The 25,406-nt window shown below is 35.3% G+C and overlaps 2 protein-coding genes and 2 long non-coding RNA genes across 5 annotated transcripts; 2 read left to right on the forward strand and 2 right to left on the reverse strand.

Moving 5' to 3' along the window:
- The first annotated feature begins 969 nt into the window (after positions 1–969).
- On the forward strand, positions 970–20,167 carry LOC147569021 (D111/G-patch domain-containing protein). Of its 2 annotated transcripts, none has more exons than XM_086655481.1 (8): positions 970–993; positions 17,331–17,584; positions 17,899–18,094; positions 18,213–18,367; positions 18,615–18,758; positions 19,157–19,260; positions 19,354–19,537; positions 19,813–20,167. In XM_086655481.1, the coding sequence occupies exons 2-8, from the start codon at positions 17,495–17,497 to the stop codon at positions 19,894–19,896; spliced, it is 957 nt and encodes a 318-aa protein (XP_086511607.1). In that variant the 5' UTR covers positions 970–993; positions 17,331–17,494; the 3' UTR covers positions 19,897–20,167. The 2 variants fall into 2 exon arrangements, with proteins under 2 accessions (XP_086511607.1, XP_086511606.1); XM_086655480.1 differs by lacking the exon at positions 970–993 and adding an exon at positions 16,951–17,113 and having other exon boundaries at positions 17,504–17,584.
- Positions 19,651–21,175, reverse strand: LOC147569022 (uncharacterized). Its single transcript, XR_015231158.1, has 2 exons — positions 21,126–21,175; positions 19,651–20,987 (listed from the first exon to the last, which is right to left on the reverse strand). It is a non-coding gene; the product is annotated as an uncharacterized LOC147569022 (long non-coding RNA).
- Positions 20,887–23,034, forward strand: LOC147569023 (uncharacterized). Its single transcript, XR_015231159.1, has 2 exons — positions 20,887–21,010; positions 22,425–23,034. It is a non-coding gene; the product is annotated as an uncharacterized LOC147569023 (long non-coding RNA).
- Positions 21,547–25,285, reverse strand: LOC147569024 (aspartic proteinase-like). The gene is made up of 12 exons (XM_086655479.1): positions 24,067–25,285; positions 23,929–23,989; positions 23,752–23,846; positions 23,557–23,669; positions 23,168–23,336; positions 23,038–23,077; positions 22,859–22,923; positions 22,620–22,733; positions 22,477–22,532; positions 22,236–22,392; positions 22,029–22,142; positions 21,547–21,921 (listed from the first exon to the last, which is right to left on the reverse strand). The coding sequence occupies exons 1-12, from the start codon at positions 24,409–24,411 to the stop codon at positions 21,748–21,750; spliced, it is 1,503 nt and encodes a 500-aa protein (XP_086511605.1). The 5' UTR covers positions 24,412–25,285; the 3' UTR covers positions 21,547–21,747.
- Between the last annotated feature and the right edge of the window lie 121 nt (positions 25,286–25,406).

Genomic DNA, 25,406 nt, shown 5'->3' on the forward strand with positions numbered 1-25,406 from the left:
TGTTCTTTGCCCCCATTAATTTTAGGAGTTCTCGGTGGGGGTTATGTGTTCGAAACTTTTGTGAGATCTTCAAAGTATTTAAAAGAAAACTATATTTGATAACGAGTAGCCATACATGTAGACAATTCAGTATCCATCAAATTTATGAACACATATACATTATGGAAATCATTAAATTGGTAAGTACAACGAGCAAGCTCGATCATTTACATAAGCCACTATTATCTTATTGTAATTCACAAACCACCCTTGGTGATCAAGCTACCTAGCTAGCAAATCACAATAACAAGAATAAAAAAGGAGCTAGACTCATTGTCCATAAGATGGGGACATGGTGTTAGTTTGAGGGTCTGAAACACGGGTTTCGTAGAACCTAGCAATGAAAGCAGACGCTTTGTTGTCGATGTCTGGTTCACCAACCCAACGCCCTCTGTCTTCGTCGCTTGGGCGAACCCTTCGAACAGTTACTGCATCATCCACGTCGTTGTAATAGTTTCTAGCACTCCTCCCTTTGCTACTTGATGATGAAGATGATGATGAAGAAGAAGATAATGACTGCAACTTCAACATACTAACCATTGACATCATTGAAGATGATGCTTTCCTTTGCCATTTGTTGCTCCCCATCTCTCTCTCTCTCAATTAAGACAGTAGTAGCTCTTCTTCTCTTTTGCTTAATTTGTTTTGTGTATGAAGCAATGCTTTTCGAAAATAGACCAGACCTCTTTTGAATTTATAGGGTTGGAAAGGAGAGATTTGGAAATGAATATTAATTAAAATTGTGAGGGAATCTATATGATTTAATTATTGGATAAATTTGAATGGAGTAGATTAGAGTTGGATAAAATACCATATTGGATGTAGGTCTATGGTCCTAGCTTAACTTGTCTTATGACCCCAAAGTGACTAAACAGCCTGTGATATTCACCCTACCACACTATTTCCTTCAAGGCCCTTTTGTACTCTTTCTTTTCATTAAAAAAAACTTCTTTGGCTTATCTTATTTTCTTTCTTGACCTAGTAACTTTTTGGCCCTCTACTTTATACCATTTTTCTTTTTGGTTCGTATTTTCACGGAATTTAAATTTGACCCTCTTATGTTCGAGTTCAATTCGTTAACGGTTATTGTTTATATTACAAAATTGTCCTTTCTTTAATTGTTCTTCTCTTCTCTAGTTTCTCTTTCTCTCACTTGCTTCTTAAACTTCATAATTGTACACTAGTTTCTTTTCTTTATCCCAATTTCAGAATATATTTGTTAATTTAAAGCTCGACAAAAAACTTTGATGAGTTTCCTAATTTACTATAGGAGTCGTGGATGTCACCAACTGTGTTTTCTTTCTTTCATCTATCTCCCTCTATCTTCTCTCTCTACTTACTAGCGAAGTCATGGATGTGACCAATTTTTCTAAAAAGTTGTTCAAACGCAACGCCAGTTCAAGTGAGAGATTCCTCGTCGGATCTGACAAGTGTTCTTTGAAAAGACCTTCAAATGCTCCGACTAAGGCTTATTAAAGAGAAACCCTAGAAAAATCTGCCAAGATTATCCATACCAGTCTCTCACCGGTAAGTAATTACAGACAGAGATACATTGAGAGAAAAGAAACAAAGAATCTTATTCTTCTCCACCGGTGGCAAAGAGCTACCTCTCGGTCGCCCACGTACAGGAGAAAACAAGTCACACTCTCTCTTCAATTTTCTTAACCCTTTAAATTTTGTCAATGAAAATCAAATATAATAACAAATATTCTGAAATTAAGTTAAAGAAAAAAGGAAAAGAAGTTGTGGACCTCCATTATTGGATGTTAAGGGAAACAATGAAGAAGAGGATGAGAGATGAACTAAGGAAGGAAAAAAAGAACATTTGAAGCAAGAGTAGTTTTGGGAAGTTATGAAAAAATTAACCCGTCAATGATGAAACCTAACTTAAAAGGAGTTAAGTTTGAATTTACGGAAAATAAAGTGCCAAAAGAAAAGTTCTTCAAAAAGTAAATGGTGAAAAAGGAATGAACCCCTTCATTCTTTCTTATTTCTCTCCGCATATATACCATGAAAATTTATAATCTAAACTCTTAGATTTATAGGTTACCATCCTTTACAAATCTTGAGAAAAAAACAAACGATTCGTGGTTGTATGTGTTTTTTTTAATTAAGAGAAATTTTGTCAAAACTCTCGATAAATTTTTTGGTTTGGTGAAAAATGATCAATCAATTTTTTTAGTCTCCAACCCCTGAGTATTTGTTTAATTTGCAACGCCTTGCGACAACTTTGCAGCGCTTTGCGATAGTTTTTCAGCGCCTTGCAACAACTTTTCAAAGTTGCAACTTTGCAACCGCCTTGCAAAAACTTTACAACACATTGGAATAGCTTTGCAAGAAATATTGGGGTTTTAACTAAACAAAATACAAATATTTGAGTTTTTAACAAGATAAAAATAAGAAATTTGGGGTTTTAACAAAAAAAAGGGTTTTTAACAACATAAGAAAATATAATTTGTCTTTTTAACTAAAAAATAGTCTACAGTTTACTATGTTGGAAGATATTGTCTCAGTAAAACCAATTGTAGTTGGGTACAAACATGGTTGTCTCTCTCAACTGCATGAAAAAACCTAGAATTTACTATGTTGGAAGATATTGTCTCAGTGAAACCAATTGTTGTTGGGTAAAAGCATGTTTGAAAACAAAAGAAGACTGACGCTCGAATCTTGCTGGTGGAGTCATTTACCTTTTTTCTTTTTTTTTAACTGCGGAGCTTTAATGGTTTCCTACGGAACACCTATTATAATGATTGCTAGTCTGTTTTGAGAGCAACCATGCAATTAAAAGAATGACTTTATGCTCGATCTGCTACTATTCTAGCCAAATTCCGACCAGACTCTTTAGCCGCCGAATTTATAGATAGCTTTCTCTCACACTCTCAGGTCGAAATTCGGTAGAGATAGTGATCGGACATAGATAGCTTACAATGGGCTCTTAAAAAAAAGATTGATTACCTACATATTGAGAGTGACAACCTTAATATAGTTCAAAAACTCAACAAGGAAAATGTAGACATATCTTGGCAGTCGGAAAAGATTATAGAGAAAGTGCAACAGCTGGAGGTCAATTTCACAAAGGTGCTATATACTCATATCCCCATAGAAGGTAACCACAAAGCAGATCATTTGGCCAAATGGAGTAGAAGAAACAAAGGAACATGAGTGTGGCTTTCTTTATTAGATCTTCCGCAGGAATTGTATAAGTTATTTTAGTTTGTTTTCGTTTGTACCTCAACAAACAAAAAAAAGCACACAGTAAGACCTGGAATCCTAGATGCTCCAAAACTTTATGTTTCAAAATTCTAGTTTGACCTGGTCCCACCATTATTCACAACTCACAAGTAACTTCCAGTAATTTGATTCCTTCCATTAGGATTAGTTTAATCCTTATGTGCACCAATAATATGTGGTTTGGAGAGAGAGAGAGAGAGAGAGAGAGAGAGGGGGTGAGGGAGAGGGGGTTTATCATGCATCTTATCACATTCTAGTGTTAGCAAAAACAAGCAAAAATATGTTTGGGGTAAGATTTCAGTATATTGAGAAAAAGTGGCTGGGAAAGTAGAAGACCATTTCTTTCCCGGCAAATAATGGAAGCAAGCTGTCTAACTTTTTGGCATCTTTAAACCCTAAACCTAATTAATGAAGAACCCAGGCAGGAAGAGAGTTTGGCATGCCCACTGCTTTCTTTCTAGACCGAATCATCCTTCCCCTAGTATACCATTTTTTTGGCTTTCATATCAAATATTTTCTATGCTAGTTGTAAATCACATTACCCTAATATTCTATCATTTCCTATGTGTCTAATTGTAGTTATTCCTCCTAGCTAATAATAATTTTTTTATTCTTTTATATTCATGCTTTTTTTTTAATAATTAATCATAAATTAGAGAAATTAGATACATTTCATAAACACAATTTTATATTCTAATCACTTGTTGTCTAGTGAGTAGTACTTTAGTAGTACTTGTGTACTTCGTGGTCCAAATAATTTCTTTTTCTTGGTGTTTACCTTTATTCCTTTTTATGTATGGAGGCAACAAAAGGAACCACGCATTTGAGAAAAATTAATTTTCCCACCATGGGCTCCTCTGTTAAAAGAATAATTTGTTGTTACCCTAGTATAGAAGAAGAATAGATAATAAAAACTAAAAATTGAAAAATTACGAGGGTGGTTTGTAGTGATAGGTGGTGGTGGTGGTGATAGTGGTTGTTAAAATTATAAACTCAAAAGGTATTTATTTAATTAAGTAATTAGAGAATTAAGTTAGTGGGAAGTTAATTTCTTTTGTTGATTAAGTTAGTGGGTTAATGGATGAGTTAGTGGAATCATGTTACTAGTGGTCTTAGTTAGTGGGTAGAATTTGGGTCTATAAATAGACCAGTCTTTGTAGTTTATTTCAATCAAAATCAAATCAAGTCAAGTATTCAATTCAAGTTAATATCTTCTTTATTCTTCTTTGTTTGTGCAAGTATTTTTAATTTCCAACATTTGGTATCAGAGCTAGAATTATTTTGTGATTACTAACCGAATTACAAAATGAATGGATCAATCCAACCTCAGCTTCCGCGATTTTGTGGGAAAAATTTTGATCAATGGTGTATCCAAATGAAAGCATTGTTTGGCTTCCAGGAAATTTGGGAGGTTGTCGAATTTGGGTATGTAGAACCAGTTGATCAGGTAGCACATGAAGCTCTCTCTCAGGTCCAAAAGGATAGTTTGAGAGAGAACAGAAAGAAGGATAAGAAGGCATTGTTCTTTCTCTATCAAGCTGTTGATGAGATTGTCTTCGAGAAAATCTCAAGAGCTGAAACAGCTAAAGAAGTGTGGGATTTGTTGCAAAGATCCTACAAGGGTGATGAGAAGGTAAAAAATGTAAGGTTGCAGACTTTACGAGGTGAATTCGAATCTCTTAATATGATTAACTCTGAAAATATTTCTGATTATTTTTCTAGAGTTCAGTCTATTGTTAATCAATTGCGGGTTAATGGTGAAAAGTTAACTGATCTACGTGTTATTGAGAAAACCATGAGATCATTGACAGGTCGTTTTGACTATGTTGTCGCTGCAATTGAGGAAGGAAAAGACCTCTCAACTATGTCAGTTGAAGGTTTGATGAGTTCATTATGTTCTCATGAACATAGGATGAACCAGAGAGCTGCTGCAGGGTCTATTGAACAAGCTTTTCAAAGCAAAGTGACTCTGCTTGAAAAAGGTGGTTTTAATGGTGAAGAGAGTCATGGTAAAGGACCAAAAAAATTTGGAAGGTATGACAAATCTAAAGTTAGATGTTTTCGTTGCAAAAAATTAGGTCATTATAAGTCAGAATGTAGAGTTTCCAAGATATATTCAGAGCATGCTAACTTTGCTGAAGATGATGTAGAAGAGGGAGAAATTCTTTTATTGGCTTGCAGAATGGATGACGATTCGGATGAAGATTCTGATGAAATTTTAGACGAAGATTTAGATGATTATTCGGTAGAAAGTGATGAAGATGGAGTTTGGGACTGTCCGGTTAAAGAAGATCATCAAATAAAAATTGATACGGATGATGAGACAGTAGCTTCAGAATCTCAAGTAATTGAGATTACACCTATTTCTCTGAATATTGATGATAATTCAAATCTAGAATTATGTCCCAGTTCAACTTACATTCAAGTTTTGTCAAGGTTTGATGACTACGTTGTAAGCAATGATAATAATGGGTCTAACGAATATTTTTGAAGTGTTATATCTTTTGCAGATTGTAATCACACCAAACCTATCACTGTTAAAGAAGCAGTAAAAAATGTGGGGTGTATTTCTGCTATGGACGACGAAATTTATCCAATTGAGAAAAGTGATACTTGGGAGCTAAATTCTTTTCCTGCAGAAAAGAAGTCAATTGGATTGAAATGGTCATTCAAAACCAAGTACAAACCAGATGATGAAGTAGACAAATTAGTTGTTAAAGGGTATGATGAAAAGCCAGATTGATATGAAGTTTTTAAGTTGATGATTAAATGACTAATATTTTTTATTAAGTCATTGAAGGTCCATTGATTTTTCAAGCCGAAGATCATGATGGGTGTTATAATGTTTGAGTTTAAGGGAGAGTGTTAAAATTATAAACTCAAAAGGTATTTATTTAATTAAGTAATTAGAGAATTAAGTTAGTGGGAAGTTAATTTCTTTTGTTGATTAAGTTAGTGGGTTAATGGATGAGTTAGTGGAATCATGTTACTAGTGGTCTTAGTTAGTGGGTAGAATTTGGGTCTATAAATAGACCAGTCTTTGTAGTTTATTTCAATCAAAATCAAATCAAGTCAAGTATTCAATTCAAGTTAATATCTTCTTTATTCTTCTTTGTTTGTGCAAGTATTTTTAATTTCCAACAGTGGTGACTTAGCAGTAGTTGATGCTCATGATTGTCGTAGTTTAGCAGTAATTGTAGAGAGGTAGAGAAATATAAGAAGGTTAAAGATCATTCGCAAAATATCTTTTCCCCGAATAACTATTTAGGTTTGTATAAGTTATGTAATGTGCTATTAAAAGATGGTAAAATGAGGCATTCTCTTTAATAACCTTAGATCTTTTTTTTCACAAGGTGTTGGAAAAATCTTAGCCATTGTGAGGAAATGTAAAGAAAAACCTAGACATGTACTCCAAGAGTCTTTAACTAGATTTAATATGACATGGATACATCATAAGCAAATACACGAAGAAACACATGAATTGATTTTTATATGGAATTTATTATTGAAGTTTATATGTTTAAAGAATTTTACGTGATATAATGTACCAAAAACATAAAGATAAAAAGAGGTCGCGGTCACATATTTCTTACATATGTTAGTTGAATCTAATAATTCTCCGATATTGCAGAATGAAAGAACGAAGAATGAATAGAGAAATTGGTAAATTACATGCTCCAATTATTTCGATAAAATATTAAGTTTATATCAAACAAACTCTTTGGAGAAACAACATTACACATCATCAAACAAATTCAACATTAAAACAGTATCTACTAGGACCAAATATCGAGTCAGATCAATCACCAAGTTTACCAAACTTGCTCATATACTGATAAGTGATTGATGCATACCCAACTAATTATCTAAACTTAAAGCATCTTAATGCATTACAATATGACAGTCTCACAGACATGTAATATGCAGCTGACTCAGGATCGGTGACTCTAGTCGAGCCTAGTGGTGCAATGGAACTTGGAGATGAATTCAGAAGCTTTCGTGTCAATGTTGGGATGCCCAACACCGAAGGGTCCATGACTGTCCCTGTTTGCCCTAATACTTCTACGAACACTTAGCGCTTCATCTCCGGACGTTTCTTCGTAATCTGGCCTCCTCCTCCTGCCACCTCTGAGGATATTGAACATGAAAAACAAACAGCTTGAATACTTCTTCTTCATCCTGTCCATCTTTCTCTCATCCACCATGTTACCTATATATACAAATATATAGTACTACTATTCTCCACAAAACTCAACCCACCAAGACACCAAGTACTATACTATTACTTATATAATAGCTCATATATAAGCTTTTGTGTTTTGTGACTTTGTCTTCACTTTATAATTTACTAATTACATATTTATGTTACTTCACTTTCAAGTCTAAGAGAAGAACCCTATTTATTGAGATAGCTGAGGTTGATGATTGATCACTAGTTCTTGTTCAAGACTTTTGACTAGTTCTAGACCGTTAGATCAATCGTTACGATGGTAATGAATAATCGAACCTAAACATGTAGTAGGTATAGCCATAAAGAAAAAGTTTGGCAAGTGGTCCTCCATTAAGTGTTTCAAATGAATGGTCTAAAAGCATTATATCAAATAAACAAGAACTTTTGTCTATAAACTTTTTTATACTTCCAAACATATTTACTAATCTTAACTGAGAGTATTGAGGAAGGGTGGAGTTCCTAACTAGCTTAATTAACCAAGAATAGACTAGTGTCGATCAAGCTTTTTTAGTCTTGGATAAGCTTGTTCTACTCGAATATTTAACGCTTAAACTTCATTGTTAAGTATCCACAAACAGGGGGACTTCCAAGAAATTCATGTGATCGCGTATATAATCGGTAATTAGAGGTATAGTTAATAATTTATTACAAATTAATAAAGTATAAGTGGAATGAAAGGTGGGAGTGGGTTGGTTTAAGACCAATGAGTTAGAAAGAAAGATTATAGAATGTGAGTAAAGTGAATTTTTTTTATTGAAGGTTACTTTTTATTATTGACTGGATGGAACTTAGAAGGAAATCTTAAAACTTTTAATTTCATGTAAACTATAGTATATAATATTAAAGCATGGGGTTGTGAAGGTTCTTGGAGTCTACCTTGAAAGTGGTGCTTTTTTCTTATTGTCTGAATCGGGCTCGTGCAAATCTGAATCAAAGAACTGTAACAGATTCTAAATCAACCCAAATCAGTCATTCAGGCAAGGCAGACAAAGACAAATACTGTAAAGTTTTCCTCAAGTTAATTCATATCTCGGGTCAGATTTCAAATGTGACTTAGCAAAAAGAAAACACTACGTTAGTACAGGGGTCTTAAAGCATTTGCACGTATTATTCAATAACTTAATCTTCCAACTAAACAAAAGGTCTCCTTAATTTACTTGCCATTTAGGCTTTCTTTGAAATTGTAGTTCATTTCTTGCTGCATATTGAAAATCCAAAATGAAAAATTAGTGTTTAAACCTTTTTCAGCTTCTTCTTCTTCTTTCCTACTTTTATTCCAAAACATGGCCGAAAATGCACTAGAACAAAAGATAGGTCAAGCCTAATTAACCAACAGAGTAATGTGGGAGTCTGGGACATAAACGAAAGCTATTTCTAGACAATGAAACAATAAGTGTAACGCCTGGCTTCTTTGTCTCAATCAATCAAGAAAATTTGTGTACGTCGACACAAGTAAATTATATATACACACACACACATATACACACTGATATGAGTATATGACCACATAATACATATGTTAGCTAGCAGGAATTCAGTAGGAGATAAATGAATATCGAATAGCATTCCCCGTGAAATGAGATCATTCCATAATGCACAAGTTATTAAAGGTTCAAACAGAACATAATATATAGTACGCATCATGCAAGTAGATTTCTTCGGATTGGTGCTTTCTAAACCATAAACGGCATATGCACCGACATTGTCCGTTGGAATTAGACAATTTAAGGAAATAGCAGACTTTGCATTAGAATAATTTGGTATATTTATGACTTAGTTGCTTGTTTAAACATAATTAGCATTTTTGCGAATTCTGATAGTAGAAGCTGCAAAATTTATGTACTAGAAACAAGAAGTCAAGAACGTATCTGAACGCAAGCAATTTTAGATACATTATTCCTTATGGTTACAGAATACATTAAAACCCTAAAAGGAACACACCAAGTAGTGTGAGTGAAAATACATACAAACACAAATCCTAACATATCAAAGTGCAGAATTAACAAGTTAAGCAGTTTTGCGATCAGATTCTGAAAAACGGGTTTCATAGAATCTGGCAATGAAGGCAGAAGCTTTTCTATCGATGTCTGGTTCAGCTACCCATCTCCCTCTATCTTCGTCACTAGGACGTATACGTTTAACATATACTGCTTCATCCCAACCCATATCATCCCAATCATGAGACCTCCTAACCTTGAACTTGTTGAATAACATGGAGAAGAAGGAAGGTCTTTTGTTCGGCCGGTTCGTGTTACCTCCCATTTCCACTCTTCTTACTTCTTTGTCTTTCACTACTTATCCTATACACTTATGTTTTGTTTCAATAAAGGTCTATAAAATTGTACTCTAGGCTCTCCTTAATTTATAGTAGAAGAACTCTTCTTCTCCTTGCCACATAATGTGAATATAATCATTTAATTCCAATATAATTTAAATAATTGATTTGATTCCACTTTGAACTTAGCTATAAACCATGAAAGTCTAGTTTTTATCTAACACCCTAGGTAAAAAGATAGTGAGGAATCTAAAAGAAAGATTAAAGAGTTAAACACACTTTGGTTGGGTGATTACGGGTGCGAGGAGAAACCAAGGTTCGAATCTTACTGTTTAAAAAAGGGTTATTTCTCAAATGGCCCCCAACTTTGTGACCAACTTCCTGTCTGCCCCCCTACTTTAGCAAAAATACCCGTATGACCCTCTTTTTACGCTATCTTTAACTTTCCGTTACGTTCTCTCCTCCATCTCATTTTCTCTCTCTGCCACATCATTTGAGCACGCCACATCATCGTCTTCACCGACATGGGTCGCCAGCTGGCGACCTTCAAACATAAATAAAAAAAAATTCCCTCTCTCTCTCTAAAAAAAAAAAAATTCCCTTTCTCTCTCTGAATCTGGTTCACCATGAACCAGATCTAGGTCTGATTCGAATGAAGGTCTGTTTCGAATCAGACCTAGATCTAGTTCATGGTGAACCAGATCTAGAGAGAGAAAGGGAAAAATGATTCTTTTTATGTTTGAAGGTCGCCGACCGGAAATTTGGTCGGTCGGCGACCCATGCCGGTGAAGACGATGATGTGACTTGCTCAAATGATGTGGCAGAGAGAGAAAATGAGATGGAGGAGAGAGAGTAAAGTAAAGTTAAAGATAACGGGAAAAGGGAGTCATATGAGTATTATTGCTAAAGTAGGGGGTTAGGCAGGAAGCTGGTCACAAAGTTGGGGGCCATTCGGGAAATAACCCAAACAAAAAAAATGATTAAGGAAGATAAAAGGGAAATTAGCAAGTCTAAAAGGAATTAGGTTTGTGGGGTTTTCTTTGAATTGGAGTTTGGGAACATTGTTTAGTTAGTGCTTTTAGGGTTTCCCAAAAGATAGTTCTTTCTCTTCCTATCCTTTCTAATTCTCAACATTGTTCATGCATGCAAGCTGTATAACTTTATAGAATCTTTTATATATAGCACCTTTGTTTCTAAATACATAATATCTTTGTTCATTTTTTTTTTCTTTTTTTAGATTATTTTTTGTGGTCATGTTTAGTTAACTACAAAATAGTTCTTGATGTTCACAATAAATTATATAATTTAGTCTTTTTTTTCTTAGGAGAAGGGAAATCTAATCAAATCATGAAATTATCAATATTCTAAGTATAATGGTGGGGGCAAGATCATAAGATATATTAACTAATTGATCATATTAACCGTGTCGAGTCGCGATTGCTTATTAACTAATTGAGTTGATTAAAAAATCTTATTAAACATATATACTTATTCTCATTCTCAAATTATTGGGTTTGCCTAATTAACCTACCAACTTTATAGCTTTAGTTGTATGTCCATTTCATAAAGAGAAGGGTTTCACATTTGATTCAAAATCAGGCTAGAAACAAGCAAATGTTGCCCACCAAAACCCATATATACCTTCTGATTTTCTCTAAATTTTTTGGCTAGACCAAATCACAAACAGCTAGGGGGCAGAATAGAACTGAAAGGAAACTTCAACATCAACCAAAAGCAAAATAAACAGGCAGAAATATAACTGACAAATGTAATTAGAAATACAAAAAGAAGAAAATGGTAATGAAAACAAAACCTGTTAATTGAGAAGCTAGGTGTTGTGTTAGTAGCCCAGCCCAGGTGTATACTGGCCCGTGATTGTGTTATCTGTCATATGGAACAGGTGAATGAGTGCTGATTGGGACAAATCAAAGACATCTTTACCGTTTGATGTATTACCTATCTAAGAAAATGATGCTTCCTACCCCCACTCAATGCAGGAAAGTAGCAAAACTTAATCTCACCTCCCCAATTAATTATTTGTTTATTTTTGTCTGATTCGGACGAACCCAAGGATAAATATGGCCATCCGATTCGTTTCATCAAGCATCTTTACTGTTTGATGTATTACCTACCTGAGAAGATGATAGTTCCTACACCCACTAACTGCAAGAAAGTAACAAAATCCAATCTCACCTCCCCCATTAATTATTTCTTTAATTCCATCTAACTGCGACAAACCAATGACAACCCAAAAGATAAATTTGGACTCTCAACAAAAAAAAAAAGATTCATTTGCGCATTTGTTTCGTTTCATCAAGCAACTTTACCGTTTGATGTATACCTACCAAAGAAAATGTTAATTCCTCCACCCACTCAACGCAAGAAAGTAACAAACCCTAATCTCACCTCCCCCATTAATTCTGTCAATATTTCGTCAAATGTTTGGGTTTCCTCTCACTCACTTTCCCACCGTTACCCTCTACACCATTGCCGTTTTCATCAGTACCCTATATTCGGAGAAAGATGCTTAAAATTTTAATAGCATTTCAAGAACCTTAAGCGACGCAGAAGTTTGTGACTGCTTTATCTGCATGGAACCATTGACTATGTCCATCTTTTAGGTGTGATTTTTTGTTTTTCAATTTTGATTTTCATAGACTTTTGGAATTGAGGTTTGGATCGATTTTTTCGACTCATGGTTTGATTTCATTTTCGTCATATCTTTTGGAATTGTCTTCAACTATTTGGTTGGGAATTGAATTTGTGAAGGCATGGAACCCTTCATTACACCCATCTTTCGGTTTAATTTGCGTTTATAGTTCTCTCCATCATTCTCAAGTCACATAGGAAGTCCAATTTTATTGTCTTGTAATATGATTTTTCCAATTGTATTTCCTTTTTACTCATCTTTAAAATTACAACTGCCATTATTTACTACTTTACTACTTCCAAGGTAAAATTAGAAGAAGAGCAATCGATCATCTAATTGTATGTTATTTTTTTGTACATTAACTGTTTGATAAAAGGTCTTTATGATATTCCTTCTGGATGTTTGATTGTATATTTATGTTTTAATCTTGCTAAAATCACGATTATGTGATAATCAGAGATAGATGAACATAAATAAAGAACACCATATTTAACGAGGTTCAGTCGGATATTCACGACCTACATCCTCAGACAAACTCACAACAGCTACATACTGTATTCCTCACAATTGTAGTGATTCGTTACAATAATCGAATCATTTAATTCCTAGAACCTATATGTACAATAACATATAATCATTTTGGTTAGGAAAATGTTAAGTGTAAAAGATCTTGACATAATTTGTGACATGCTGAGTGACTCAAATAAAAGAACAGTTCATATGGTAGTCTAACTCTGAATTCTTTTATATTTTTAATGAAGGTGAGTTAACATGTCATAAATTAAGTCGAAATCCTTTGCGCACATAACACTTCCATTTTAATTATCACAAATCTGTATGCATGACTACTTTTATAGATGGTTTTTTAAATAAGAATAAGATACATGCACAAGACATTCCACGAATTTAATCATAAAATTACTTGTTATATTTGTAGGCGGGAAAGGTCACTTTCCATGGCTAGGGATTTCTGTGAATTTCACTTTCTATTGCTAGTTGTTTTAAACTCCCGCGATAATTCCAAGACGTTGATCTCTTTTACAATCTATTAAAAAACTATTATAAAGAGTATCAAGTAGATAAACATTGATCTAAATGCAATCATCATATATCACAACTATTCATCAAAATATTCACAACAAACAACAAATTTGAACGTCTTTTTCCGATTTAGACCAACAATGTTTATCATCTGAAATCACTTGAGCGACTATCTTTCCTCTAAGTTTCCACATCTCTTGTGGTTCAACTTCAATTTCTTCAATATCCTCACCTTTTGTTATATTTAAAACGAATTGGCATACGTACAAAGTTGAATCAACTCTATAAACAAAAAGACAAGTCACTTAACTGATAAATAATCAAAGCAATAAATCAATTGCAAAGCATTGCAAACTGTTTGCGAAGCACTGAAAACAAATTGCAAAGCACTACAAACCACTTGCAAAGCACTGCAAATGTACTCTACATATTAAAAAAACAATCAATCCTCTCTCTCCTCTCTCTCACTAACTTCATTAGTTCATTTCTTTCTTTTTCTTCCTGGCGCCCCTTGATCAGTGAAGAACAAGTAAGTGTAAGTGTCTTCTCTCTCTATATCTCTCTCTCCAATGTCTGTTGAAAATTTATACTTTTTTAATTTAGTTACTTCATCAAAGTTTAATTCATGTTTTCTAAGCAAGTCTTAATTAGAACTTGTATAATTTTTAATCAACCCCTCATATTGTGTATAAAGTCTGACACTGAACCTTCACATTCTTAACCAAGTCAATTGACTTAGCATTCGATGTTTCTAAATCTATCAACTAGCACCAGTTTCGATATAAAGAAGGCAGTTTGCAGTCATGGCTTCTTCATGATGGCACATAACGGTTGGGACCCCTTAACCAAACCTACGGTGTCTGTTTCATCTCCCTTTCACCCATGATAATCATAATTCTCTCACCATCACTCTCTCAGTCTCTCATCATCAACACCATAACAATAATTATCTCTCTTTAATTGTTGTTCAATTATTAGTAGGAAGAACTCATCAGAGAGATAATTCTCCTCGTCCTAAACAACAACAATTCTTATTGGTAAAAACATATTAATATCTTGTCTACTTCATTACCATATTACTTGATCAGATAATTGTTCTGCTTGATTATATTATTTTTATAATCATTCAGGGTGAAATTAGAAGAATGCTACATACATTAGATAATGATGAAAAAGAGATTGAGGAATGTCATAAGATCATCAGGATGCCAAAGGGAGAGGATCCTACAAATTTTTTCGCTCTCCTACTCTTTTCGAAAACTTGGTTAAGTCAACTATTATCTACAACTGCAAGTTCGTTCTCATTTTCATTAAGGGAAATGATAAAGTTACAAAAGATTTTGACAAAAAAAAGTTCCCAGCTGATGTGGCGGGTGTGGTTTCAAACTTTGACCAAATCTAGGCTGTTGAGAGATGAAAATCACAACTGCCACATCAGCTGGGAACTTTTTTTTGTCAAAATCTTTTGTGATTCTAGCATCTCTCTTTCATTAAACCTATACATACAACAACTTATAGTCATTTTGGTTAGGAAAATGTTAAGTGTACATGCAAGATCTTGACTAAATTTGTGACCTCTTGAGTCAATCAAATAAAAGAACAGTTCATATGGTAGTCTAACTTTGAATTCATTTGTTTTTCTAGTGAGGGTGAGTTAGCATGTCATAAATTAAGTTAAAATCTTTTGCGAACATAACACTTCCATTTTAGTTACCCCAAATCTACATGCATGACTACTATTATAAATTTTTTTTAAAAATAAGAGTAAGAGACATGCATATATTTATAGGTGGGAAAGGTCACTTTCTATTGCTAGTTGTTTCAAACTCCTGCAACAAAATTCCTAATCAAATTAGCCATTAATCCATTTGTTTCCACTTTTGAGATTAATCATTCATTTATTTTTTATCTTTTCACTTCTATCTCCTCTCGTTTCCTTTCTCTTCTCCTCCACAAAGGATCTCCACTGATGGAGGTCTTTTAAAAAAAAAAATACAATCAGACATGTATCTTTCTTCGATTAAAGGGAAATCGGCTTCTCCCTATGTTCTAACTTTACAAATGGATTTTTGCAAGAGAACGACACGGAAGAAAAGAAAGAGAAGGAAGAAGAGGAATAGAGAAGAATGAATGGAAGGATAAATTTGGAAAAGAATAATTATGGGTTATTTCCCAAATAGCTCCCAACTTTGTAACTGGTTTCCTTCCTAGCCCCCTACTTTATCAAAAATACCCAGATGGCCCCCTTTTTAAGATTCCGTTGTAACACCATCAACTAGTCATCATTTCTCTCTCCTCCATATCATCACCTCTCTCTACCACCTCATCGTCTTCTACGGCAAAAATTGTCGGTCGGCCAATTTTCAGGCCGGCGACCTTCAAATCTAAAAAAAAAATTAATATTTTTTTCTCAGTCGCGGCTTTGGGGAATAAAAAAAATCTCTGGGGAATAAAAATTCTCCACAAAATTGGTCAACCGAGATTGACTTTTTTAATATCTATTTGTTGTCTCAGGGATCCCAATTTAACTGATGTATATGATTACTCCAAAGACCTTCTATCAAATCATGAAACTCTTAAGACAAAAAAAAACTAAACCATGAATGATAATAGGTTTTCAGTTATTAGATTATGGGTCAACAGAAACTCAAAACACAAGAAAGTGAAGAAACAGAACTTCCTTGGATGTGGAAAATACCTCTAACACTTGAATTGCTGCTGAAACAGCATCAACGCACACACCAGACCCCTGAGAATTAATTCGTTATCATTGATTTTTTGAGTAAGACGGAGGTATTCACAGGAAGAAGGGAGAATTTTTACCTTCTGAAGGATGGAGGCAGCAGCTAGGCAAGCTTTTTTCATCACTCTTTTGAGCACTTTCTCGTTGGAAGGAGCATGAAACCCAGCACCCACATGAACTGCAACGAAGAATCTAGGGTTTTCTTCAACACCTCCCGCCATTCTTCGAGAAAAAAACAGGGAAATCTGAAAGAGAAGAAAAAGTTTACCATTGGGGTACTCAAGTGTCGCCTGTGTGTTGCACTATTGCTTGCCATTGGGGTACTCAAGTGTCGCCTGTGTGTTGCACTATTGCACGGGCCAGGCGCACCCCTTCCAAATCTAAGTTACCAATTTTTCAAGCCTTTGTTTTAGGCGTAATCCGCAAAATTTGTGTCGTAACTACAGAAAAATCATTTTGTCGAGACATTCTCGAACCCAGTATATCGACAGAAGATGAGGTGGTAGAGAGAGGTGATGAGATGGAGGTGAGAGAAATGATGACTAGTTGACGGTGTTATAACGGAATCTTAAAAATGGGACCATCTAGGTATTTTTGATAAATTAGGGGGCTAGGCAGGAAAACGGCCATAAAGTTGGGGGCTATTTGGAAAATAACAAAATAATTATTATGTTGACTTTCAACTAACCGACTGACCGACATCTAAGAAGAAGGGCCAAAACGGTCCTTCCGACAATTTTGGGGATCAAAAGAGAATTACGCCCAAAAAAAATTGAAAATTTAACGTAGAGATCACTGACTATTGAGCAACCAGCAGTCGATCTATGCCGAAGGAACCAAGAGAGAAGTAAAATCATCGATCTAGGGCTTCTTAACGATCGGAAAAGGTCGTGTTTATTGCAGGTAATATCCCCCTTTTACGATTATCATACGTTGATTCTCTATTACATAGCTTTCTTTCTTTCTTTCTTGCCCTAAAAAATTTCCCCATTTCATGAACCCTAATTACCCCTTTCCAACTTTTTGTTGCTCATTCCAAACGATTCTAACCATTCTGGCTTCTCTGTATAGGTTCTATTTCATCCCCTTTGTTGATTTTAAGGGTTATTATTGGATTTAGGATCACAAAGTTCATTCACTAGGGCTAGAACTTGGCAAATTTATTGAGACCTCAACAGTTACTGTGGGAAATTTGAAATTTTTAATTATTTCTTTGTAGTTTAGGTTTGGGTTTCTCTAGGATTCTCTCAAATTGACAATTTGATATTTTATGTATTGCTGTATATGATTCAGGGGTTCAAAATGGATAATAGAAGGTACTATAACCGTCTGGAGGAAAGAGCTCAACTTGAAGGACCAAACAAAAGAGAGGAGGTGATTATATTTTGTAAAGTGAATCTCATTAAGTTCATTTTAAATTTTTTCGGTTAGGAGTTTGTGGCTTGAGTTTCTTTTCGCTTAACAAGTATATTCTTTCGTTGTCGAAGTATTGTTGTTCTTAATTAAAAATGGGTGTTCAGAAATTGGGTTTGTACTTCTTCTTTGGATGAAAAATTTGCACCCTCTATCTTTTGGTAATTCCAGTTCGAATTATATCTCGATATTCTCACGCTTACTGCATATTTGCTTATCTTCCAGCTTTTTCCGATGTGTGGGTGGACATTTATTTTAATAACGTTGTGGTACAGGAATATGAAAACTCCCTTGCTGAGGATCTTGGAGATGATTTTCGTCTGCCGATTAGGCATAAGCCCACTGAAAATCTTGACCTTGATAATGTGGAGCAAGCATCCCTTGACACACAATTAACGTCATCAAATGTTGGGTTTAGGCTCCTTCAGAAAATGGGTTGGAAAGGGAAGGGCCTTGGAAAAAATGAGCAAGGTATTTATTTATATCATTAAGGCACCTAGCTACCTATTGTTTATAGCTCATGTTCAGTATGTGGTTTGTTGGTTAGTCTTCATAAGTTTGTCTTTTTGAGTCTTATAATTATGTACAGGAATGGTTGAGCCAATAAAAGCTGGGATCAGAGATCCAAAATTGGGAATTGGGAAGCAAGAACAGGATGATTTTTTCACCGCTGAAGAAAATATCCAGCGTAAGAAACTTGAGATTGAGTTAGAGGAAAACGAGGAGCATGCCAAGAAGCGAGAGGTAGGTCATCAATTCAACTCCTGGAATAGCTGATTCAATAATCTAAGTGTGATTAGCTATTGTATCTTTAAACATAAGTAGTAGTAGATAGGCATGTCTGGCATATATATATGTGTCTTTTGACGGTTAATCATAAATTATATATATAATAAGGGACCATCAACTTTGGAGGGTCTTGAGAATTTCCTGCAGTTTTTATTACCTGGTGGCTTCTACTGCCCGCTTCGTGCCCATGATGAAAATCCAGGTGATAGCAGAGCGTGAGCAAAAAATTCAAACTGAGGTGAAAGAAATACGAAAGACGTTCTACTGTGATCTTTGCAACAAGCAGTACAAGCTCGCCATGGAATTTGAGGTCCACCTGAGCTCATACGACCACAACCACAGAAAGGTAAATGACCTATTTCACCATCTTTATAATATTGTCGTGTATCTACACTTTTACTGGCCAAAATCTCTAGTAACATGGGTAATCCCTTTTTGTTCTTTGGTGTCGAGGACTCTTCTCAGACATTTGCATTGTTGCATACAGCAGCTATATGTTGTGGGATTGTCTTCGTTCTTGCACAGTGTTACTGACATAAAATACCACCTTAGTAAGTCAAAATACTAGAACAAGTAACTAGGGGGAAAAAGGATGGGTTCGGGAGTGTCTATGTTTTGGCCTTTTTCTACTCATCGTGTCCTATATCTAACACCTTGTGTCAGTGTCACTTACCGAAACCTAAACTAGTGTCTATAGGTGCATATACATCTTTACTTTGTCTAATCTGGTGAATATATTTGCAGCGGTTCAAAGAAATGAGAGAAATGCATGGTAGTAGCAGTCGAGATGATCGACAAAAACGAGAACAACTACGTCAAGAAAAGGAGATGGCCAAGTTTGCTCAGATGTATCTATTCTTGAGCTTCAGTTCTTCACTGATCGATTCTTTTAATTATCTGAAGACTATTGCAGTGTAATAAAAATTTTATGATGTCTATAGTGCAGATGCCCATAAGCAGCAGCAGCAGCAGCTCCAACAACAGCAACAGCAACAGCAACAACAAGAAGATCAATCTGGAGTTGCTCCTGTCGCTCCCACATTGAAGAGTGCTACAGCAGTAGCAGATCAGGATCAGCGGAAAACATTGAAATTTGGCTTTTCTTCAAAAGCAGGTTCATCTAAGGTGTGTCCACTAAGCATCTAGCTCTCAAACTTGTAATGGTTTCTAGAGTACATTATGATGCTTAATATTGATAGCATTTATTATTCAATAAAACATGTTAAATCCTTTTCATCTAAAGGGTGGCAAAGATCTCAATAGCTTCATTCATGACAATTGGATCGAAATACAACATATCCTTGTGTATAAAATATTAATAGGATCCGCGTTATTATTTTTTTAAGTGAACATATATGCCTGCTAGTTAATAGATTTACTTATTCGCGAACCTTCTTCAGAACGCGTTTGGTGGTGTGGTGAAGAAGAAGAAAGTAGCTGTGCCTGTATCTTCGGTATTTGGGAACGATAGTGATGAAGAATAGGGAAGTTTGCAGCAGCAGCAGCCATTTACATTCAATTTTTCGGCAATCCTGAACTGGTGAAGCAGTCAGTCAGTCAGTCAGAAGCAAAACTATTATATACTCAAATGCCCCCTTGAGGTTAGCTAGCAGGAGATGAAGGGATGTACTTTATTATAACAATTAGTTAATGTTTTTACATCTAATAGAAGGATAAACCTTTTTTTTTGTTTTTGACTATAGATGGTTGTGGATTTAAATGCATTCTTGTAGACTCAAAAAATTATTTTCTTCATCCTCTACAACTTCTATTTATGTTTCATGACATCCCAGAGTGAACTTCGAAAATTCTCCTTTGGAGTTGTTTCTTTTTCTTGTTGGTTCTTAGTTGCGAGTGCGGCGGAACTCGATAAACAATGTATCATGTCGTGCATTTAATCCTCGTTTCTTATTAAATTTGTCTAAATGGGTTGTTAGGCTTTAGCCTTTCGATCGGTTAGCAATATTGTCACCTTTGGCACTTTAGGGCCTATGCCCCACAGGGAAATGGTGTCTCATCCCTTACCTGGGCGACATTTCATGATTGGTAAACAACAGTTGTTTCTTCTGGGATCTCCAAACTTGGGTTCACTTCAAAATGTACAGATTTGTCTAAAGAAGAAAAAACCAAGTTTCCTAAGAACCTAGTTCACTCTCAACCTCGCCTGATCAACTTCAACCTCAACCTGACTCAGAAAGAGAATCTCCTTATTCAGAAGAGGTGATGTTCGATGAACGTCGACTTTGAGAGCAATTCGCTTTACTGAACACTGGTGTTTCTGAATGGTGATCTTGTGGGTATCTATCTGATGAATTAGTTGGCGACCCATCATACTCGGTACGTCATGGACTTCAATTTGATAAGTTACCAGAAGATTAGAGATGCCCAACTTGTGGTTCAGCTAAATCTTTCTTCCAAGGCGAGAGTGTTGAAATTGCAGGGTTTTGCCCAAAACCAACAATTTGGATTGGGTGGGAATGCTCTTACTTCAGAGCAGAAGTCAATTATCATACATGGAAGTTTGCTCTTCTTCTTTGCTCTTTTCTCAAGTGGGTACTTTCTTCAATGCTATCAACTATAAAAGAATAGAAGATAAAGGTAAGATTTTTTTCTTCAAATTTGGGTATACTTTTCTTTTTTGTAATTTCTATTACTCAATTCTCCATGATGTATTAGCAATTTAAGGTGGTGTTTTCTTTTTCTTTCTTATTACCTGAATCTCACTCGTCTGAATCACCTAAATCAAATAGATCTAAAATCAACCTGAATCAACCATTCAAACGAGTCAGGCATCTTGGGTAAGACAAAAACAAGACTCTGAAATCCGACTCCACTTGATTCACACCATAAGCCAGAGTTCAAAACTATAATTAAAAGAATGGTGTTAGATTTAGAATCATGATCTTTGTTTGTTAGATGGTCCAGTGGAGAGAGAAGCTTAACCACGGTTTAACTAGATTCGAGTGGTATACAAGTCTAATTAGCATAACCTTTTCTCCCCAAGGATCTCTGAAATATAACTACCTCAAATAACAACTCTAAACTCAATAGGTATAGAACCATTATCACTGTAAATATCGGTTCATTCAAGTGAACGAGCGTCGTTGGTGGCAATTTTATTGCAGACGATCAAGTTAAACTTCAAATAGCTAATCACCTCCATAATTATATTTATTTACATTATAGGTTTAAGTTTGTACTTGCAGTAGAATGAGTCATGAAATTGTATCACCTATATGAGTAATTAGGTCTAATTCCAACCTCAAATATAGAATTACAATGGATGGTCTCAAAAGATAGAGCTTACATGCTTAGTACTTATAATCGCGTAGGCATTAAGCAGCTTTCGCAAATCCAATCCTGGTATGACCATAGTCGAAAACCGTATGATAAACTCCCATAAAAACGTCTCCAAGAATCCAAAGAGGACCTCGAGGTGGTGGAAGATCGAATCCCATAAACCCACTGAGACAGATAGTAACACCACCTTGTCCCGTTTTAAGAATGTACTGAAACAAAACACAGAACCAACACAATAAAATAAATAAGAAATAAAACTCTAAAATAATTAAATTATCGAAACAAGAATTTAGAAAAGGAGAATATAAATTTGAACCTGTTCAGGAGTTAGAACGAAGGGTTTGTTCCCAATGGTGAAGGTAACGTTTGGCATCGATGAAATGCTATTACAGTCAATAACAGCTTCTGGACTAGGCAAACTCTCGCATAGCTATAAAAAGAAAGTCGAAAAAATTATCATGACAGAAAATATACTTGAAATATGTGAACTTTTCGACATACAAAAGATTATATAGGCATATACCCGATTAACGTAGTTAAATACTTGCTCCTTTGTTTGGTTCTGTACAAGCTGCCTGCGGATCCAAACTACAGCCATCTCACAAGCTGCACATAAAGCATCCTGGCCTACTTCTGCTCTTTCTCTATTTTGTTTTTCGACTACTGTTTCGATGCCATTCCTGCATATAACCATATTTGGCTTCTATCGTAGAGCAACAAATGAGGATGAAAAAGCGCAAGTTGTTAGAGAGGGAATCACATACTGTGCAGCGTCAGATGAACATAAGCCCGCCGAAGCACATACTTGAGCAGGCCTTATCTGCAGCATGTATATATATTTAAAAATTTGAAGGCGTTTTGGAACAGAAGTAAACCGAACTGAAAAGTAAGAATAAGAGTAACAAACCCCGGCCACTAAGAGTTCCCATAACATTTCTCCATATTCGGAAACAACTTCTTTGCATTCCATGCTTACAAGTCCTTCTGCTCCAATAGCGTAGTTGATTTCAGTCACAATCGTCTGACATTACAGAACAAAATGAAGAGATTACTAACAATATAAGCTACAATATACTACAGATTCTTAGAGTAAAATGTTCTTATTTTTCGAGTAAACGAGTTCTTTTAGAAGGTATGAGGAAATACAGTTGGACCCGCAAGTAGGGATGTTCCAGAATCAGCTATAGCAGCACAACCTCCATTACAAAAAGCTGAAAATTTGAAGTTTCAACCGTTAATAAATCATGTTTTGGGTTTTAAAGTTGATTTGTCGAAGATAAGGATTTATGATTCAAAATGATAAGAATAAGCTGAGAATACATGACCTGTTGACTGATTCCCGATTAATATATCACCCATTTCAAACTGCAAAAGATGGCATGAGATATAAATTGTAAGAGAAAGAAAACTACTTTTTTTTATCAGTTCATATAAGAGAGGTTTAATGCAACTAACCTGCCAATACCCCTTCTGAGTAATTGGAACATAAGTATGGGAACCCTTAAAGTGCTTTGGATCTACACCACCGAATACGATCTCACCTCCATCCTCTGCCTCTGTATCTCGATTTAGCCAAAAAGAAAATACTTCTTTGTTTACTAGATCTTGATTGACCATGTTGTACCTACAAATTCGAACCGCATAACAAATTCAACCACAAGGTGTGTATCAGACATTTTGGTTTCTAGACCGGTTAGTCTAGTCTAATCAATACCTTACCATTTTTTTTACTAAGTGTTCAAGGCTTTTAAAATATATATCGGCTACCCATATAAGAATTATGCGATTTCTGATCTACTTGATTCTATTTTAACATTACGTATACAGAAAGAAAGCAACTATACCAAACAGGTACCGCATTTCCGACCGAAATTTCCTGAAAGCCAAGACCAAGTATCCCATCAAACTTAGCCAATACGAAAACTAGACTTCCTTCTCTTGTAGCCTCAATGAATTCCTGATAAAACGATAACCATCAAGTCACTAGCTTAGACCTAAGACTCTAAGTATGAAAAGAAGAACAACAAAAGAAGACCCACTTGATTTTTAACCACTAGATCCCCAACTTTGACATTATCCTCACTGAAAAAACCCGAAATCGATCCAGACCCATAGTTGATCTGACAAGGTTTTCCTGAATCACAAACCACATAGTTAAGGAAACAAACAAAAAACCTAGAAAATTTAGATCAAGAATCAATGAACCATATTACTACCATTTTTCTTGTAGGTGCTGGACTTGACTGCTCTGTACTTTGGATGTAAGTAGCAAGCAATCTGCAAGTACTCAATCTCCTTTAGCAAACTCATTAATGGATTAAAATTTTCAAAGATGAGTTCTATGGATTACTTACAGAAAAATAGCATTTTGATGAAGGTACCCAAAGGTTTGAACTACCCGTATCGAAGATGACAGTAAAATTCTGTGGTGGCGAACCGATACCAATCTCTCCAAAGTATTGAGCATCCATATAGTTCTTGAGAGATACAATATCTGTATTTGAATCACCTAAACTATTTCGAAGTCCCTCGGAAACCTTGTACCTTGAAACCCTTGAAGCAATTTGGGCATTGAAATCTAATTTCCTCTTCTTTAAACCAATTCTCAATAACCCATCATCATCAGAGGTAGCAGAATCAAACAAGGAGCTTGTCAAAACCCATAAGAACATAGACAAGAGAAGTAATTTCATCTTCATCTAGACAAATTCCCCTGTTAATGATATGAAACAAGAATTGAGATTCAAGTGAAAACAATTTCAGATAGGAAATTGTTTCTCACTCACTCTATAAATTATGATCAAAGACGATTTTAATTTTCAAGACGTTGACAGTTAATTGACGAAAGTACCCCTGTGGTAGGTTTGAGAGACCTGGAAGTTTCGCGGGAAATTTCGTTTTTTTTTTCAGCAATTTAGTGGTTTTAATGTCATCCTTCTATAGCATTTGAGGGGAAAAATCAAATATGCCCTCGAAGAGTATTTATTTATTAGTCGGAGATAAAAAGAGAGAGTGATTGTGACGGGGATAGATGGGTGTGTCCAACTCTCCAACCACATACATATAGTCCACATCTACCGTTCAACTCTCTTTTCTTCCCTGCACCAGATGGACCTTATCGATGGGCTTCAAGGTTTTGGAAGCCCGCACAGTTTTACCACATCGATGTGGAGGATGTCCGTGCGGTCGTGGCGGGTGTGTTCCCCTTTGGCGTGCCTCGTGACGTTGGCCCATATGCTCCTTGATCGGCCGTTTTGAGATTTTAGACACGGACCAAAGAATCTGACATCTTCTACCACAGAGTCCACGAGGGGGATCAAACCCATAAGATGCAAGATCTTTGCCTAGGGATGTATACAACAAGTATATTGAAGTTCGCCTAAACTAATCAAGTGGGATTCCTCTAGTGGCAAATTTAGAGACAAGAAGACACTTCACGGATTATCTCGAGACTTCAAAGATTTATTGCACAGAAAATTAAAAGTAGAGACAAATAAATTGTCCTTGTAGGATTTTGACAACAAAAAGCAAAAGAAAAAGAAAAGAGAAAAGTGTTTCCCACCCCTATAAATCATTAGGGTTTAACCGAATTTGTTCATAAAATCGTTTCAAACAAACAAATTTGGGGTAAAACGCAAAACCTGTGTTGCTTGTTTTCAGATGGGCACTTTTAGCCGTTTTCTTGAAACTGGAA

This window comes from Eschscholzia californica, unplaced genomic scaffold (assembly GCF_041429995.1).
Source record: "Eschscholzia californica isolate CP2 unplaced genomic scaffold, dmEscCali1.0.p SCAF_1, whole genome shotgun sequence".
In the NCBI taxonomy this organism is placed as follows: domain Eukaryota; kingdom Viridiplantae; phylum Streptophyta; class Magnoliopsida; order Ranunculales; family Papaveraceae; genus Eschscholzia; species Eschscholzia californica.

Excerpts from the sequence above, each read along its gene's own strand:
- LOC147569021 (XM_086655481.1), top strand. The coding sequence starts at position 17,495 with ATGATTCAGGGGTTCAAAATGGATAATAGAAGGTACTATAACCGTCTG. Across the intron at positions 18,368-18,614 it reads AGCATGCCAAGAAGCGAGAG|GTGATAGCAGAGCGTGAGCA; the intron begins GTAGGTCATCAA and ends ATGAAAATCCAG. Across the intron at positions 19,538-19,812 it reads CAAAAGCAGGTTCATCTAAG|AACGCGTTTGGTGGTGTGGT; the intron begins GTGTGTCCACTA and ends AACCTTCTTCAG.
- LOC147569024 (XM_086655479.1), bottom strand. The coding sequence starts at position 24,411 with ATGAAGATGAAATTACTTCTCTTGTCTATGTTCTTATGGGTTTTGACA. Across the intron at positions 22,734-22,858 it reads CCCTACTTGCGGGTCCAACT|ACGATTGTGACTGAAATCAA; the intron begins GTATTTCCTCAT and ends CTGTAATGTCAG. Across the intron at positions 22,143-22,235 it reads TATTTAACTACGTTAATCGG|CTATGCGAGAGTTTGCCTAG; the intron begins GTATATGCCTAT and ends TTCTTTTTATAG.